The sequence below is a fragment of the Anser cygnoides genome, chromosome 2 (genome assembly GCF_040182565.1).
Source record: "Anser cygnoides isolate HZ-2024a breed goose chromosome 2, Taihu_goose_T2T_genome, whole genome shotgun sequence".
Classification (NCBI taxonomy): domain Eukaryota; kingdom Metazoa; phylum Chordata; class Aves; order Anseriformes; family Anatidae; genus Anser; species Anser cygnoides.
Genome location: NC_089874.1, coordinates 24,287,338 through 24,306,488, shown reverse-complemented (window position 1 = coordinate 24,306,488; position 19,151 = coordinate 24,287,338). Strand labels below are relative to the sequence as shown.

Sequence of the window (19,151 nt, the reverse complement as noted above, 5' to 3'; positions counted from 1 at the left end):
CCACTGAGTCTTCGCCTTCAGTTCATTGTTCATCGCTTCTTGTTCAGTCCCAACTTCACAGGCCAACTTTCCTCCAGGAAGCTGGAAGTGATTGTTGGGAAGAGATGCACAGCATCTCTCAGCACCACGGAAGGATAATCTTTTAATTAAACAGGGAGACTGTGTCAGTTGTTAAATGCAATTAGATTTTCAATGATTGGCCATACCATTTTTCATAATAAGACCTAAAAAGTTGAGGCAAAACACTACCTAGATAACTACTTACTCTCCCTTCTTTTCATCTGATATTCCCATTTCTTCTCATCATAACTCTGTTCATAACTGCATTCCTGGCAATACCAATATTATGTATACTAGCCAGAAAACTAGAATTCTTTCCTTTCATATCATGCTATGGTCTGAATAGCGTTTTTCAGGATAGCCTTCTGAGACCAACAAATGTGCTCACTTCTCTGCTTGTAAATGTCCTCTCCCTTAGAAGTATGTAACTACGGTCAAGTACACTACTGTTACCAAAGACTGTTTTATTTTCTGATTTGAAGGATGTTTAAAAAGAAAGGAATTAAGTGATATATGGTACGGTCCATTTGATTCATACTTTAGGCTAGATGATCGCCAAGAACTGCTGCATTGAATTTGAAGGGATTAATGAGGACAATATAAAAACTATGCCCGGTTTTCTTCCTTCCAATAAGTGTCACCTAAAACTATGGAACTGATTGATACTAACATCACACCAAACTCTTCCATGCTTACAGGAGATGGAAGAAAATTCTTTTGTGCATTTTTTCCCACTAGCATTCTCTTGCAACCACTGCAGTAAGTCACACGAACAATATGCCTGATTCCATTAAAAACATATCTGACATTTCCCCCCCCCCCACACACACACACACCCCTGAATTTAAATAGAAAGCACATTCAAGTTGCCTCCTGTTCAAACAGAAAGCCAAGTTTAAAGAAAACATATACAACCTGTAGATAAACAATCCGAAGGGGAAGAGACAGAAGAATTGCCATCTTTGTAAAACAGCATTTTTAACTTTTTATAGATCCATTCAAATTCTGTATCAAATATAACACAAGGTACTTATTGCGTAGGTTATAACACAGATATAACACTGAAGCATTCAGAATAAAGAAAGCACTGAACAAAAATAGACCAGATTTGTAAAAGAAGGATTTAGAAGCTACCAACCACTTATCAAAATAGTCATAACTTTAAAAAGGCATCAAGTTCTAACAGTGCTGTAGTAAAACTGCAATAGTCAGGACCACTGACATACAACAAGGGTTTCTGACACAGTCCAACTCCAGGATCTTCGCTCTAGACATAAGAGGGGTTGAGCTGTATCCAAACTCTGCAACATGCCAGAAAAGTTTAAAACATTTATATTGCTATTAGTGAATTTCAGCAGAGGGGTATAAAATTTCATGTGATCTGTTCAGAAAGAGATGAAGTCTGATTTGATCCAGTATCAAGGACATTACATCACCATTTATTTCAGAATCTGGCATTACTCACCAGCTATCTCGCTGTAATCAGCCAAGACTTAAGCTTACTGCATCCAATAAGGAAGACACAGAATTGCCAGAAGTGTAACATCAACGCTTGAAAATATTACTGTTTGTTTCCAGCTAAGGTGGTGGAGGGCGGTACAAGGCAAGCACTGACTTCAATACTGACAACTCATCACACTTAAGACCTACACCTGTTCCTGCATAAACTTGTGCTGCAGGACAACTAATGCTAACCTGAACCTCTCAAAGCCTGTCACAAATAAATCGAGCACAAATTGTGAACAGCATATTTTAAAAATTAACACATGCATCATATGGCACATAGGACAGACCCCAAACACGACTGCAGTGAATAATCAAGTATCGGTTTTACCAACACAGCTAGCTGTTGGTTTGCTGTGTGTGTGTGTTTCAATTTCACAACGAGCATTTATCTCATTTAAGATCTTCAATACGAAGACAATGCAGCAGCACTTTATATAGTGTTCTCTCAAGAATTACATTTTTATATTGTCTGCATACCTACAAGAACTCAGGTATGTAAAGTTCTATAAAGTATTTGCTCCACATGCACCATTTCTCTGTATGTGACTTTTTTTACACGAACACTACTCATATGATTTTTCAGTTTTATTATATTCAAGAAAACAAGCATTCCATTCAGAGCCCTCAACCACCAAATTCATCTGGTAGTTATTTGGGAAATGAAAACATGTTCAAGCAATATGCATGTATTAACACACATGCATGCAGTAACACTACTGTCTGTGGGTCTCTGAGCACTAGTGAGAAATAGTAAGGGAGATTTGGACTATGTGAGGTACACAGATATTTAACCTACCTCATCAAAGCTGCTATCTTCTTTCTTCAAGGCTTTAAAATAAAAGGAAAAAAAGAAATAGTTATCTGTACTGCATTTCAATGAGCACAAAACAACTAACTCCAGGAAAGAGAAAAACAGAGCAACATTTTCCTGTCATACTATGAAAGAACATGCTGGCATGAATAACAATTTTATACTCAAAATATGAAACTAAATGGAATGTAGGACTGCACAGCATGTTTCCAAGAAACTAAATTTACATATTTATGAAAAATATTATCCTTCCAGGTTAAGGAAAGTAAAAGCCCACAAGTTTCTTTATTTTAATTCTTACTGAGCATTTTATGGAGAGCCTGACTGAACTTCATAAAGCAAAAGCATAATAAACACCTAAACACCTATTCAGCTTGTCAAGTACTAAATCTTTACATTGAAGTATGAATTGTAGCAGGCTTTTGGTGTTTTTCTTTAAACCACATGACTTGCATTAAAACAGATGAGATTTCTGTCTTTCTTACACTAAATCAACAAAAAAGAAAGCATGAAAACAGTACCAAAATCACATGAACTGGTGAAGCGAGACAGATATGAATAGCTCTAAAGTTGTAGCAAGCATTAATCTGATGCAACTTTTTTCCTTTAGCGTACTGGGTGTCTTTACTGAACTGAGAACACAATTTAACATTTCCAAATCTCCACTGGAACCGTATCAGTCGGAAGGTAGAAGGCCTTTCTTTGCTCTTCACACCACGAACAGAACAACCAGGGACTGGGCACTGCACACTGCACCCTGAAATTGCTCTGCTTTGACTTTTCTTGAAGAGTCAAACAAAAAAAAATATGACAAACCGTTGAGCTGATGATTGCACTACTACTTTGCCATTTAATAATGAATGTCCGCAACTTGACAGAGGTAACCTGAATGATCATAGACCCCAGATGGCTCCTGACCACTTAAGCAATATAACGTTTCTTACACCCAAATTTCACTGATTTCAGCAGTGCCCAGCACCTTTAAGGATCTAGACTTCGGTAGTTTCCTTTTTCAGGTGCTCCTTCTCCCTTCAAATCACTTGAGTTTCTAATCCACCACCTCTTCCAAACCCTGTCTTCAGAAACAAAAGCTTAAAATAAAATAAAAACCCCAAAACCATAGCAAGCTGTACCACAGGGATAACTGAGGCAGGTGAGCTCTGCATTGTCACAGGACAGCACTGCAGAAAAGTGTTGCAGCTCTGCAACCTCTGCCCCAGGCAGCAAGCTACAAATCACAGTTTTCCTTGCACAGGAAAGCACAGATGTTCCAGCCTTTGTTTGCTTTCATATTGGCATTTCTTTGGGACATTAAAAATGTATTCCCCCATCTCTGAAAAAATCTCTGAAAATTGCTGTGTTACAATTACTCATCTAGATTTCAGATTTCATGTTCAGTAACAAAAAATAAAAATAAAAAAAATAAATTAAAAAAAAAGATTTTGCTGAGAAGATTGAGGCGTACACACTGTACATTTTTATCATGAAATGCATTTTTATGGTCTGAAAGGCCTGACAAAACATTTTCAGACTGTCAGTCCCAAGTACCCAAAAATTATGAGTTGGGACATAAAGAAAAGAGAAAAAAAATATGAACCAGTTTTTAAGAACATATTTTTAATCTTTTTATTTACTTCTCAGGTCACAAGGACATGCAAGCTATAAATATGGAATATGATACACCTGGGTCACGCTGACAAGCTTTTGTCCCTCACCAAAACTCCTGATTTTCACGAGGCCAAAACATTCCAGGAATAACCAAACAACAGATAACCAACATAATTCACAACATAACAGAACAAGAAATGGGAATCTGTGATCCGCTGCATATTTCTGGCTTGTCTTTACTTTCACTTCTAACTTTGACTAAAACAGCTTTTTTCTAAATGAACCTTCAAAAATAGGAATATGAGAGTCCTAGCCCCTCATTTAATCAGCTTCTGCTTAACAACACAATTATTAAATTCACATAGCATCTTCAAAAAAAAAAAAAATCAAACCAGCATATTTTACACAACTAACGACATTATGAGCATGTTTTCTCATTAATGCAATCCTTTTTTGCAAGTTAAAAAAGCCTCTCCCAATTAAAAAATAAATAAACTGTTTAGAAATGCACTTCTCATTATCTCAGGTATGCCAGCTATGCAAGTGTACATTAGGGGAGATTAGTGGAGATAACCTTTGTATCAGTGAGGAGCTAGTAACAGCACATAGATGCTCAGAGCTGCCACAGACTACTTTTAGTGCACTGTGAACAACCTTCAGCAATGCCTCCTTTTTTTTTTTTTTTTTTGACCCTGGTGTTAGTTTTTGACTAAACAGAATGCATAAGAGAAAAAAAAAAAAAAAAAAAGAGGTTAAATGGCATGAACTGAAAAGATCTCAAAATACGATTTTGGTACTATATTCACTTCAACAAATGCTTAGCCAGGAACTCTTTACATAACTACAGGATGATCATTTTATAAAATTACTGATTATTGATTTTCATTACATAATTATCAAAGGGTAAAACTAAGAACCAAACCTAATAAAGGTTTAAATGCTAAAAGAAACAAGGAGTCAACCGAAACTCAGAAAGTTGGTTGACGTAGTATAATGTGTTTGTGTATACGTACAACAGTGTGTAAGCAAGGAAAGTAGAATTTGTAAACTAATTTGGCTGTTTGTGTAAGAAGGGAAACCTATCAATAAAAAGAATTCTGTACATTTTTCGGATTCTTAGCAATGCAAGTTCTTCACGACATGCTAAATTTTAAGAGATACTCCTTGTAACACCAGAAAACTTCTGGCAGCAGAAATGGTGCATTAAGCAGCAAAGATGGTTAATTCTTCTAGAACTGTCAGCATGTAATTTCTGCAATTAAAGGCCATCCTGTCTATTTTAGAATATAGACTTCAGCTTAGCACCACAGGCCACATGCATTTTTTCCAACACACCATGGTGTCATATTGTGCTTTACCAGACTTGCAAATAGGACAAGGCAATTGTCTACCTCTGAGCCTTGGGATGAAGGCTCAGAGGTAGGCAATTTCACACATCACATTTTTCAGCTCATAAACAGCAAAATAAACAGTTTAATGCTAGGAACTCTGACAGCTATGGTCTGGATCAGCCTGCATCATTTTGCAGGATGAGGATATACAATACAGACAAATTCATGACCCCCTGCCAGTTTCTGGATGCAGTGGCTGAACTGTATCAGATCACAGTTAGGAAAACGGGCCAAGTCTGCTTGAGGCTACAGTTGGTACAAAATAATGGCTCCTTTCTGCACCCCAGGAATAACTAAGCTGGTTTTAAGTCTGCCTGCTCTTTTATCTAGAGATGCTGGGGGAAATATCCAAAACATCCATACCACATTTCATTTTTTTCTTCTTTTGGGAAATAGCTTCAAACATTACTTAACTTACATACCGTTGCACACTGGGAAAAGAAAAAAAAAATCAAGTTTTGAATTCCTTGCTGATACAGCCTCTCAAATAAAGGGAAGTACTTTGTGGGGAGAAAGTGGTCTTGAAGGTAGTTCAGTGAGTATTAACTTATAACTCCTAGCAAAAACACGCTGCCGATGACAACTCGGATGCGTTTCCACTCCCCTTATCAAAGAAGCTAAAAGTAACATCAATATCAAAATTAAGGGGTCTTGTACTATGGGAAGAATTGTATTTGGCAGCTCAGATAGTGCAAACACTGGGGGATGCCTGGTGCTGCTGCAGCAGGGGAAGGTTCGGCTCACGATTTGATTTGAATACCATGTTACTCTTTTGCTTACATGACTGTGTTCATAACACTATTGTGTACTTGAACCTATGAAAAGATATAAACTGCAGCAGAAAGGGAAAATTTAAAGATCATTGTAGATTTAAAATTGATTGTAACTGAACAGAAGACTGACAAGACTCAAGATTAAATACAGTAATTTACTAATCTCACCACGGAACACCTTATTGCCAAAAAGAGGTGTAAAACCAGAGTGACAAAAAGGCAGAAGACCTTTCCTAAAGAGGCTTTGGTTTTCTCTCCTTCATTTCAAAACACAAGTAGAGCACGTGTTTTACCTGAGCATTTCCTGATATGCAAGTTAAGAGTGTTTTAAACAGAGGCTGGCTTTGCTTGGGCTTATCTGTGGCTGTGGGTATCGGGGAGTGGACTAGGTCCAAATCTCACACTGATAAATTAGAGTTTTTGCTCACAGTGCAGTCCCCGGTGTGATGGTCCCGCTATTAGAGCATCTGAGGATGGAGCAGTCATGCTGGTAGCAGCTGAGTTTAATGACAAAACAGCCACAACAAACAAACAAGCCAGCCTCCCCTGCTCCTGCACTGCACAAAGAGCCAGCATATAGAAGATGTAACAGCATGTGTACCTCCAGCAGGCCAAAGCTCCCACGGAAACTAAAATGTTTCATTTGGGAAAATGACAAGAGAGACAATGACCCAACAAAGCCACTAAAATGTGCAGAAATTAACACACAGAGAGGTCTTGATGCTAAGAAGGCATTAAGGGGACCGTCACTGCTATGATAAAGTAGCACTCAAAATCCTCCCTTTGTTAATGACTTCCCCTGGCTAAAACCTGCCCACAGCTCTTTACAGGAGTGTCCATGTGTGCATACAGGCACACGAGCATGTGAGAGACCAAACACCCGACTTCTCTCTTTTAAATCAAGCTTGTAAAATGTGCTTAAATGGCATTAGATTGATTAGAGGTGAAAGCTATTTTCATATGGGCGCAGAGAGATACGGAACTGCGACTTAATATTCACTTCAGAATTGAAACTTGACATTTACCCTTGAAATTCTTTTTACAAACATGAACTTTCAGTCTTTTCCATCTTTCAATCAGACAAAAAAAGACAGACAGCCGATTTCAAATGTTCCCCTACACTTCAGGTGTGCAGTCCCTAAAAGCTAGAGGTTGAGCGTGCACACAACACGTGCAAAGCTGCAGTGCCCATGTACTTTAACGTGCCTCCCCAATGAGGCTGTCAAGGGAGGACTGAATGCCACAGCTCTGGGCACATCCTTTTCTCTCTCTGGGACACCGCAGCTCTGAAAGTAGAGCCACATCTGACAGCCTGACCGACTGCAAGGGAAGGTGCCCTGATGGGACAGCCGAGGGGCGAGGGCTGCCCAAGGGCCCTCCTCTGGTGGGCCTGCAGGGACGGGGGGTGCTGTGTCCCCTCATCTGTCCCGGGCTCCCAGTGCCAGCTGCCCACTACCTCAGGCCACAGCCGCCTCACACCTCGCCCAGGTTGCCTTCTCTCCCTGCCCAGCTGCACCGTGATGCTGGCGGCCGGTGTTAACGCTTTGAATGCTGAATGAAGCCCAGCATTGTGCTGAAGACCAAGAGAAACACCGGCCCAAGACCACCAGAGCAACTCTTTGGCATTGTTCTCAGGAACAGACCCTGGAGCAAAACAACCTGCTGTCAAAGCCAAGCGTGAGGCGGTGACACCGGCAGGTACCGCGCTCGGCAGTGGCGCTCAGATAACGCTACCTCACGATGCTTTACGCCGGCGAAAGCACGACAAGGTTCAGCACCAGCTGACAGGCAGACTTCTTTTGTCTGGCCTCCCAAATCCCCGCTCCAGCATTATCTGCCTCAGCATCTCATGCCTCAACTTAAAAGAATGTGCAGCCTGAACCAAAAATAAATGACCAGACCTGCAACAACACCACAAAAACAACTCCCTTTCCCACGTTTTTTCTCAAGGTTTCCCTTTGGCAACGGAGCCTACCCTCTGCCGGGCCAACTCGGCTCCAGCTCCACACCGCCTGGGGACCGTCCGGTGTTCCCCGGGCCTTGCTTGTAGGAAACACTTCCTGGGGGGGCTGTGAGGGCACCACAGCCCCCCCCGCTCCCCACACAGCCCCCGCAGGTGGAGCGGGGGACACGGGGGAGCCCCTCAGCGCTGTGGGCACCCCGGGACCTCCCCCAGAACCCCACCACCACCATCCCACCACCACCATCCCATCACTATCCCACCACCCCATCACCCCACCCTCCCACCACCATCCCACACCCATCCCACCACCGTCACCCCGTTCCCCCGCCCGGCCCCGGCCCCGCTCCCCCCGCCGGGCCCTCACCTATGCGGCTGAAGCTCTCCGACAAAGTTCTCCGCAACTTTTTCATCCTGCCCAGCTTCTCGGCGGACTGCGAGCCGATCATGGCACGGACGGCGGGCACCCCCCTCCTCGCCAACCCCCGTCCCGGCTGCGGCACGGCCGGCACGGCCCCCGCCCGCTCTCCCCCCGGGAGCCCCCTGCCCGGGGAGCCCCCTGCCCGGTCCCGGTCCCGGCCCCCCGGGGACGGAGCCCTAGGGAGCAGCAGCGGCCGCGGGACTCATAGCGCGGTGCCGGCCCCGCTCCCCGGGCTGCCCCGGCACGGCCCGAGGGGGGAGCCGGGGGCAGGCGGAACGCGCGGAGGGGAGAGGGGAGCGGGGAGTGCGGCCGGGTGCGGGCACGGAGGGAGGCAGCAGGGAGGGAGGGGTGCGCCGGCAGAGAAAGAAGGAGGAGGAGGAGGAGGAGGAGGAGGAGAAAGGCGGAGCCTGGCGGGGCAGGGGCGCCCCGCTCCGGGGCCGGGAGGAGGCGGCCGGGCCGGGCTGCAGCCAGCCCCGCCGCGCCGAGCCGAGCCGAGCCGAGCCGGGCTGAGCCGGGCTGCGGGGCGGCGTCCTCGGGCCGGGCCGGCCGGGAGGGGAAGCGGGGGCTGAAAGGGGAGAGGCGGGGAGACAGCGGGCCGGCCCCGGGCCCCGTCCATCCCTCCCTCCATCCCCAACCCTCCCTCTATCCATCCATCCGATCCCTCCATCCATCCCCATCCCTCCCTCTCTCCCTCCCTCCCTCCCTCCTCCTTCCCTCTATCCATCCAACCCCATCCCTCCATCTATCCCTCTATCCATCCCCATCCATCCGTCCCCATCCCTCCCTCCCTCCCTCCGCCAACAGCCCGGAGGCTCTGGCCCGAGGCATCACCCAGATCCACTGCAGCAGGAGGATAAGGGTGCCTTGCCCCCCCAGGACGCACCCCAGCCCTCAAGTGGAAAGCTGGGCTTCTCCCCACGTGCGTCCCAAAACGCAGCCGGCCAACAAGCCTGCAGATGCGTTAGCCTGCGGCTTAATGAGCGTTGAGAGCGTTTGATCTTGTTAACTCCACTGAACCAACGCTGCTGAAAAACAAATCAGTTTAACCCATCAAGATGGATGGCCGTGTCTAGTCCAAAACAGAAAGAAGGTACTTTTCGAGAACAATACGTGCTAGGTAACACATTTTAAAACCTGGGTTTACCTGTTTCAAATTGTATTTTGATGCGTGTTATCTGGTTAAAATGAACTTGGGTTTTAATGAGGCTAGCTAACACAATTTACTGGGATTAGACGCTGCCCAAGCTAAGAGTTTTTAACTCAATTTTAAAAGCACATCTGTCTAGACAAGCATTTAGGTGAGTTGGGTTCAAGCCATCTGCAATTCTGAGCTCTTTGGGATCGGATCTGTCTATTTCAATGTAGCAGGGATGGCAAATACGGAGCTTCTCGAGGTGGAAATCTGCTCTCCGCTTACGTGCGTGGCTCTTGTGATATACCAGATTACAGGAATTGTCCTGCTATGTAGCAGTACAGTAACACTGGCAAAACGTCCTGTGCACAACCCCTGAATGTACAGCCTGTTTGATAAAAAGGCTTTCAGAGGTGTGAATCCTAATGACCCCAGTAGCGTCTTTGAAATAGGAGCTAAAATGCCACATTAATGTCGGATATGTCATATTACGGAAAGAACTGGAGACAGGGTGGAAACTGAAACCTTACAGACGGGCACAGGAAAAAAAAAAAAAAGAAAAGAAAAAAAAAAAAGAATAAGAAACAGACAAGGAGGCTGGAAGGAGAAAAAAAGAGAGGACACAAGCACTTCAGCATATTTTACTCAGTCAGTTCAAAAAAATGACATTTAAGTCCTTAATAATAGTTAAATAGTTTGATCTTTTTTTACATATGATGCTAATATTTGTGAATACTCCTACTCCAAGTGAAGAGGAAAACGCTGTCAACATAAATAATATTTTCTGGTCCAGAAGCAAAAGCTGAGCATTTGAGCCCTTTTCACTTTCTGTGCATACCATTCACGCCAGGCAGCCTCGCTGCCCGGCTGAGACTTGCACGAACACTGCCGTAATTCAGTCTGTGGCTTTCTCTTGGCACTTAGGGATATAGTTTCTGAGGAACCTGTAATTAACCATGCTTAACTGATGCTGTCTTACTAATGTAAACCAATGTTACTAGCACCTAGTGAATTTGGAACAACATTCCCATTTTCCCCCCTATTTTCTAGGTAAACTCTAACTGTATCAGGCACAGAGGACAAGCCTCTGCCAGGCGACTGCAGTGTGTTCTGCTTTCTGTGACGGTACAGGCAACTTCAAATTTTTTGACAAGTGTCTGGCTTTGCAGCTGCTTGGGAGCAATCTACAGGCACATGTCAGGCTCTTTTAAATCAAGGAAAATTTTGCCTAAATTAGACGGCAGTGTGGTGCCAGTGAGAGAAACACAGCCCTTGTCTCCTGAAAACTGTACAATCTCAGTCTGCAGAGATGTTACACAGACATGCTCCACCAGAGGAAAGAAGAGGTTGACGCTGTGCAGAAACCTTCAAACTGCATGTTGCAGGTTTTGTTATTCTTCCCCGTGTGGTTTTCTCTTGACAGAAACATATATGTTAAAGTCCTTCTTTGTTCTCTCCCCCGCCCAACAACCCTTTTCTGTTTCCAGGGGCACGAGCGTTGAAAACTCATTGAATTCAGGAATGTGAAATCACTTTTGCAGCTTTGATCAAGTTCATAAGTTGGTGGTTATTTTTCTTCTTCTGTGTTTCCACCACCCATCTCAGGAAACCAGTAAGGCAGAAATGCACAATTTGCAAACCACAGAGATAGCAGCTATTATAATGATGACATTTTGCTTCCTTGTAGGGGCAAGCTTTTGGCTCTGCTTTTTATGTTTTAGTCTTGCAATTTGTGGCATAAGAAAATTAACATGAACAAAATGCTAAAGAATATTGCTGTTTGCTGCCTTCTTCCACAAGTGTCTTACAGAGTTAAAGCTCGTTTGCATTTAATGGGACAGCTGCATTATAAAAAGCCACGCACTTTATTTAAAGCATCCTTTTTTCACATCAACTCCCCAAAGATACACCCTACATAAAAAGCAGCTTGCAGTTACTTTATGACTCCTGCATCTCCTTGCCTGGCTTTGGTAAGAATTCATTACAAATCTTGACCTCTGCCACAGCCACTGAGTCAAGCTGAATCAGTCTGCAAATGTAAGGATTATCAAGTCCAATAAAAATATTTGCCAAGATATCAATTGCAAGTTGGACAACAGGAAACATTTGCCTCCATGCATCATGCAGACCAGTGAGCCTAATCATGTAAATGTTTTGCACTGAGGTACGGGGTTGGGTTTGTTATTTCTGGAGGAGAGGAGACAGTAGGGTTGGCAGTTGTTTATTATTGTGTAAACTGACATATTGTTTAAAGCTGTAAACAGTGCAGTAATGGGCCTGCAGCACTCCGTACGGCAGAAATCTGCTTTCTGCAGATAGGACGGCCACAGTTGCCCTGTTCTTTGCTTGCAGGGTAAGATGAAATGACAAAAACCAAATCTGCGATGTGTGACACAGGTGGTGGCTCGCAGAGTAATAGAGAGCTGTGCATTTTCCAGATCTTTGGGCATTCCCTGTTTGGATTCACACAGTAACTTCACGTGGTCTGAGATCTCCCAGCATCCCCAACCCCCACCATTTTTCCTTAGGGACACCACAAAGGCAGTGTTTTACATTCCTGCTCTATTTGAACCCATGTGGGGCCAAGGGTTTCTTCCAAAACCCGAAGAGCACATAACAAGGCAGCATGTGTTTGTAGAAGAGGCAGCTAATGCCACGGCTTTGGGGTGCTGGGCAAGCCCGCCCTCACCTCGAGTGCCGTGCCTCCCTCGGGAGTGAAATAGCGAGCAGGATTGTCGGCTGTAACTCCTGCAGGGAGGGCACAGCCCCATCAGGCCTTCACTGCCAATGTAAAGTAGATCTTCGTAAATCTCCCCAGCCGAAGACATCCTCCATTAGCCCAGTCTGCTCACCTTGAAAAGCTCTCTCCCTGCCACGGCCTGTGGGACTGAGTGCTCAGAGCTGGGTTACTTGTTAACACAGCAATTTCTTAGTGACCCTCCTTTGATGAAGATGGATGTAAAGCCACAAAACACCCCTCCATTCTCTTCCCCCCACCCCTGCAATCTCACTTTCACTTGTCCTCTAGAAATACTCAATCCATGATGACTGTTATCCAAAGAGAAAGGCAGGATCTGCTAACACAAACGGTGCCATATCCTTAGGGATGTGACCTTTAAGCTCTGCTAGCAAAATGCATTAGCGACAAAAATTAAACTTCAGCAGTAACGGAAGAAGAGTACCTGTGTAATCTGCGTCCACATCATAAGCTGTTCCCCCAAAAGCTCTCAGAGCTGACATGTCATGTTTTGCCTTTTTGGTGATTGTTATTAAATCCCATTTTTTATGAACCTTTGGAAATTTACCTTGTTTGTATTTGGTGCATCCCTGAAGATAAATGGGGGGCAAACAGACTCAGATGTTACATCTCAGGCCTGACTGCTGCTGTCAGACCCCGCTCCCTGGCCTAGGAAGTGATGAGTTACAGCTCACGTAGCTCCAAAGACACAATGCAAAGGGTTTGGTTTTCTTGTCACCTGATGGCTGGCTGCTGGTTAGGAATGACCCTTTGAGCCACCCATGATTTACCTCTCAAGTACCCTCTAGTGGTCAATTTACTTCATGTACTGATGTGTGGGGTCACTTTCTATTTTCTTCTTACCTTATACTCACCTTAGCGGTGAAATGGCTGTAGGTGTAACACAGCATCTTCAGCTTTGATGTTTACAGTTCCTGTACCTGCTAGGCAGCTCCCTCCTGACATAAGCAAGTACACTTTAATTCATCAGGAAGTGTGAACTTTTTCTGGTTTGCCTATGGCAGAGTGTTGTGGGTTAACCCCAGCAGGCAGCCAAGCACCACACAGCTGCTCACCCACTTCACCACCACCACCTGTAGTGGGAAGAGAAGAGGAAGAGCAAAAGCAAGACAAGTCCTGAGTCAAGACAAAATAGTTTTATATGCGAAGAAGAAGTGGAAGAGGAAGGAAGGAAGGAAGGAAGGAAGGAAGGAAGGAAGGAAGGAAGGAAGGAAGGAAGGAAGGAAGGAAGGAAGGAAGGAAGGAAGGAAGGAAGGAAGGAAGGAAGGAAGGAAGGATATAGCAAGTGATGTAAGGGCAATCACTTGCCACTTCCCACAGGTAGACTGATACCCAGCCAGTTCCCAATCAAAAGGTGGCTAGCCTACCCACACCTGATCCTCTCTGTTTTAGTGCTGAGTGTGACATTATATGGCATGGATTACCTCTTTGGTTAGTTTGATTCATCTACTTTCTTGTGTCTCGTCCCAACCTTTTGCCCACCCACAATCTATTCACTGGCAGGGGAGGAGGGGAGACAGAAACAGAGAAGGCCTTGACACTGTGCAATCACTGCTCAGCAATAGCTAAAACATTGGTGTGCTATCAGTGTTATTATGGTCACAGATCTAAATTACTGCACCATAGGAGCTGCTGGGAAGAAGATTAACTCCATCCCAGCCAGTCCCAGTACACACAGATGGAAGGAAATCACACTGAGGATGTAGAGAGAAAAAAATCATGAACGACTATGCATCACAAACCTACATGCTTCAAACTAATAAAGAAATGTAAGTACCAATTATAAATGTAAAGCTTTTAGAATTCAAGCTGCTGTAAAAATTGTGCAATCTCCGAGACACTGCTAAGCAGGCATGTGTACAGTAGGTTTGCAGGGATTTGTATGCTGAGATGCTTTTCAGTTTAAGTTCACCTGGCTACCTAGCAACATTGCATTAAAGCTGGATGTTGTTCCTGTGAAATAAGTAGAAAAAAACTTTTAATGAGCTCATTTTCTTGTGACATCTTGATAAAGGTCTAGTAAGAAAGAAAATGGGATTTCAAATGTAATGGCCTCAGCCATTGTGAGATCAGATCCTAAAGCTTTGAAGTCACTGAAGTGTTCAGAAAATACTTTCATAATGAAAATGATGCAAAATGAAATAGCAGGAGGACTGAGGATGATCTGTTTAGATGCACTCAAAAAGCATGTGTGAATCATGTCATTTTATCGCAAATATTGGGTGAAGGGTGTTTACTGTAACATCACTATTTTTCATTGCAGCAAAGTCCCTGGCTATCAGAGCTATAGCTCTGTTTGTACAACTTGAAGATCACGCCTGTATGCATACAAAGCCGAGCTGACTGGCTGGGAAAACACAATACTTACACAGGCAGAGGAAATTTCTCATGGGCAAAGATCCGCTCATAAGTAATCCTTGTTTTTGGGAAGGCACACAAACCTAGTTGATCCTGGATGTGAGTGTTTAAGCACTACATGTGAAATTAGAAACACATATATCTCCTGACATCTTGGACAAACAAGGTTGAAAGGTAAACCCTACTTTATTTATAAGATCTATTCAACTTCTTGTTGGTTTGCTTTTGTATTTTTCCCCATTTCTGATATACTTTAGTCATTTGCAATGGCTATCATTTAGACCAGATGTGCTAGAGAAGCAGCATATTGGATGGAGTCTGTTTATTCAATGATCTCTGCCTTTTTGGACTGCTCAGATCTTTAGGAGAGAGTATAATGGGAATATCAACTCCCCTTGGGGAGATAAGCTTCTCCCCAGCCCCCTTCCCCAATAATGCAAAACATTTGCAACGGTTATACATGAAAGACTGCTGTGTCAAATGGAAATCTGCCTTCTTAACATTAAAATCGAGATGGATTTCAGGTTTGTATTCCAACATCATCTGTTCTTTTCCTCAGGTTTGCTGCTTACACTCAGCTCTATCCCAAAATCAGCACCTTAACCAGGGAAAAACAGTTCAGCCCACATGCCACTCTCTGCTCAGGAAAGGTTTTGGAAACTATCTCACAGTTTTATTTAGTTCCTGTCACTGTGGTAACAAAGCACTGCACACCATTAAGTACTGAGTACAAAATAAGTGCTGTCCTTCACTGCTAGCTTGCAATGTATTTTGGTCTTCGTAGAGGCAGCACAAAGCAGTGCTCCAAGATCTCTCAGCACCGGTCTTTCTTACATTGCAGCAGCAGTTTGAGGTTCCTGTTGCTGTTCAGTGACCTTTATGGACTAAGTGTTGTCCATGCAAGTAATGCAGATACGGACTCTGTCGCAAAAACACTGCAGTTGAAATTTACAATGGAAGGCAGCCAGTAGATGTGATAGATGGAGAATGGTAGTACACATCATCTGCAAAATGAGTCAGAAGCACAAGGCACAGCAAATTGGCCACTATGGAATATATTTCCCAGTAAAAAATGAGGTTTGAGGAAGATTAAAGAGAGGCTTTGTGCCTGCTTTTTAAAAGACCTACTTCCAGGAATTAGAGGAAGCATAAAGACATTCTAAGGAAAATTCAACTGAAGAGGAGCTGGCGACACTAATTAGAGGTAGGGGTTGGTGCAAGAAGAAAATTACATGGAATTAGGTAATAAAAAGTTTTAGAAGGGGAAAAAAAAAAAGAGGGTGTGTGTAATGCAGCAGGAGATAGAGAGGCAGCAGAAAGAAACAAAGGATGGAAGAAATACTCAGGACCATAAGCTGGAAATATGGCCTATAAAACCGGTTTTGGAAGCTGTATAAAGAACCCTTGTCAAAAATAAAGAGTAGAAACTTGTGGTAGCCAGCCTGTGAGAAGCAGAGGATTTTAGCTGCAGAAAAAGGAGAAAGGGAGGAAAAGCCATGCTAAAAAAAGGAGCTGCCAGGTTTAGAGAGTCTGGACCTCTGTGAAAATAAGATGCGACAATTTCCTCAGTCTTTTGTTAAAAAAAAAAAAAAAAAAAAAAAGCAGCACACTGAGTAAATGCTAAAAGGTGAGACCTCCTGCGAAATTAGGAGGAGAAAAGTCCAGGTTATTTTATTAAATTTGCGATGAACTCCAGGCATACCAACTAATTACGGGACTTGTGACAGCCTTGTCAGTACAGTGCTGTGAAACCTCAACTTGCCTGACCTATAAGTCAGGTGACAACACAAGTTATTTTAATGAAGTATCTTTCAAAACAAACTAGCAAGAAACAATTTGCAGCAGAGAAAATCTGCGTTAGAATTAATGGTATCTTAGTTCATTTCACTCCTGGCAGCCTGTGCTGCCTGGAGTCCATTTTATCCATTACCTGAACTCTGGCTCACCAATCCTGCACTGCACTGGTCTCAGCTGGGATCCTACTGCCTCTTGGAAGAATCGTTTAAAGCATACAGCCATGCGTGGGTGATGGAAAGGATCGGATCCTGAAAGAATATCATGGGGAGATGCTGGGTGAAGGGAATGCTTTCAAACAGGAGGGGCTGACCAGCATGTTCAAAACGGTTTTGGGGTACCACAGCTGGAGGCAAGGAGGCAAATTGGAGAGAGGTGGGAGAGATGATGACAAGCAAGAGGAAAGCAGTGGGCTGGAACCATTAGGCTAGAATTAACAGAGAAGTAGGTTCAGATCTAAGTAGAAGGAAGTCAGTCTGGTAGAGAGAAAGTCATCCCTGTAAAGCTGCTAGCCAGAGCTGCATGGCAACTCCAGAGCTTAATACAGAGGTCTTAGTACTTCGATGAGCAAATCCATTAGTGTTGCTGGTCTATATGTAAACAAGGATTACAAGATATGTCTGCTTACATCAGCAATGAATTGATCCCAAAAACCTGTGAAATTGCAACTAGATCTAACCTTATCCAAAGTTTACAACTTTTCATTATTTATTTTACCACGATTGTAATGATTAAATTTCAAAACAAATTTCAAGCCCAGTATATATTCATGTCATCTAACCTCAAGCTTTAAATTAAGTACCCAAACTCTCCACGTATGATCAGAAGAAGTATGAAATTCAGGACTAATTAGCATTTTTATTACTGAGGTCATATAAGAAAAGTTTGCCAATCACAAAGTACTCTAACAGGGCTCTATTTACTTCTATATAATTTTCCAGATATCATATTTTGTTTCTCCTTTGTAAGGAGGCACCTCTAAAATGTAATAAAATGAACAGGACTTTCAGGGTGATTCAGTTAGTATAGTAAGAGTTTAGACAGTAAGTAGTCCCAAATTACTTGCTAAAGTATTTAAAATATTTCTGAAATTCCCCTGGCACTCACAATCATCCAGGATGGACATATCTATAAGATTTATAAAAAGTGATGCACAACATAAATAAATGCACATACCCACAGAAAAATATCCTTGGGGAGTGATTCCCAAGACACATTCCACATATATATATTTATATATATATACTCTATTTTGGTGAAAGCTTTCCTTGACAGAGTGCTGCTAAGAAAAATGTCTTTCAGAAAAAACAGTCTGTGGGTTATACAGTCCTACGGAAAGCCCCTGATAATTTCATCTCCCGGAGTTAACAAAACAAGGCTCTCATAATTGCATGTCGTGCTCCAAGGATCCCAAAGGAGGTGAACTTAAGCCCTCATTACTCCATCCCAGTCAAATGAAACAAAATCTCTATTGCCTTCAACCCACCTTTTCACCTAGTTCCTCCAGTTCATAGACAGCTACTTTGCCACGGAAGAACCTTACACTGTATGAAACTTCAATGCTTTGTTTCTCATTTTTTTACTGAGAACAAGAAGGGGAAACACTGAAAGCCAGTATATCAGAATAACCCGTGTCCTCAGAAAGAGTTCCTTGGTACTATAGCAACAGCAGAGAAAAAGAAAAGACTCAAGCAGAAGAGAAGGGAGTATATACGGGACATTCTTCAGGAGAAAACAGATTGGAGATAAAGGAAACAAGCTATCAAGGAACAGAAATATGTCAATTTTTTTGCTGTTTAATAATAAAAGCACATTGATAGCACAGTATCACTCTTTTTGTTTTTTGTATTTTTTCAATTTCTATACTGAGGATTAGGGGTTGGCCTTGGAAGGTGACAGTCAGTGACCTAGCAGGGCTTTCTGTGGTGCATTGTGTCCAAAGATCATCTGTCTTTTCAGACACAGAACTCAGATGTTGTGATACATGGTCTGTGTTTGATGTCAGCAAGAACATTGGTCTCAGTAATGACAAAAACAGCTCGGTCTGCATCTATCCTTCTATCCATCTGAGCAGCTTTCACATTAAGTAAATGAGCAGTTTTGTTTCATAGTTCTTCCCAGGATAACTTGAAGAGAAGGTTTGCTTTACTGTGTTCAAAATTAATTAAACAAATGCTCAGCACTTTGTTCCTTGTTGCAAGTCCCAATTCAAGATATGCTTCAATGTACTTCAATAAGTATAGTTTTGTCTTTCTTAATTTGACTGATGTCATATGTCTGTATTTTAAAATTGGAGTTCATCATGTGATGCAACTAGAAGATACAAAGAAAAAATATTAATTTTTTTTTTTTTAATCTATGTGATGTACTGAAAAGAACGTCAGGAAGGAAATTTGTAACAAAAGACACAGACTTTATGTCTCCTTTTTTGCTTCACATCCTAATCTAATTATGTATTCCTTCAAATGACAGTTCCCTTGTGATACTCATTTAAGAAAAGTAATAACCTGTGCAATGATTAAAACCAACATCGTAGAACTACTCCATCATATCCAAGATCCAAATTCATCATAGAACTG

General features: G+C 42.9%; 1 protein-coding gene and 1 long non-coding RNA gene across 2 annotated transcripts in view; one reads left to right on the top strand and one right to left on the bottom strand.

Moving 5' to 3' along the window:
- CDK14 (cyclin dependent kinase 14) overlaps window positions 1-8,882 on the bottom strand; it is a 328,969-nt gene extending 320,087 nt beyond the window's left edge. Inside the window, exons 1-2 of the mRNA XM_066991698.1 lie at window positions 8,477-8,882; window positions 2,363-2,394 (exon numbers count right to left, since the gene is read on the bottom strand). Of these exons, the coding sequence (XP_066847799.1) occupies window positions 2,363-2,394; window positions 8,477-8,558 (114 nt within the window). The 5' untranslated portion in view covers window positions 8,559-8,882. The remainder of the gene's footprint in view (window positions 1-2,362; window positions 2,395-8,476) is intronic.
- A 223-nt stretch (window positions 8,883-9,105) lies between these two features.
- Window positions 9,106-15,301, top strand: LOC125184474 (uncharacterized). The gene is made up of 3 exons (XR_007168543.2): window positions 9,106-9,620; window positions 14,047-14,189; window positions 14,684-15,301. It is a non-coding gene; the product is annotated as an uncharacterized lncRNA (long non-coding RNA).
- The last annotated feature ends 3,850 nt before the right edge of the window (window positions 15,302-19,151 follow it).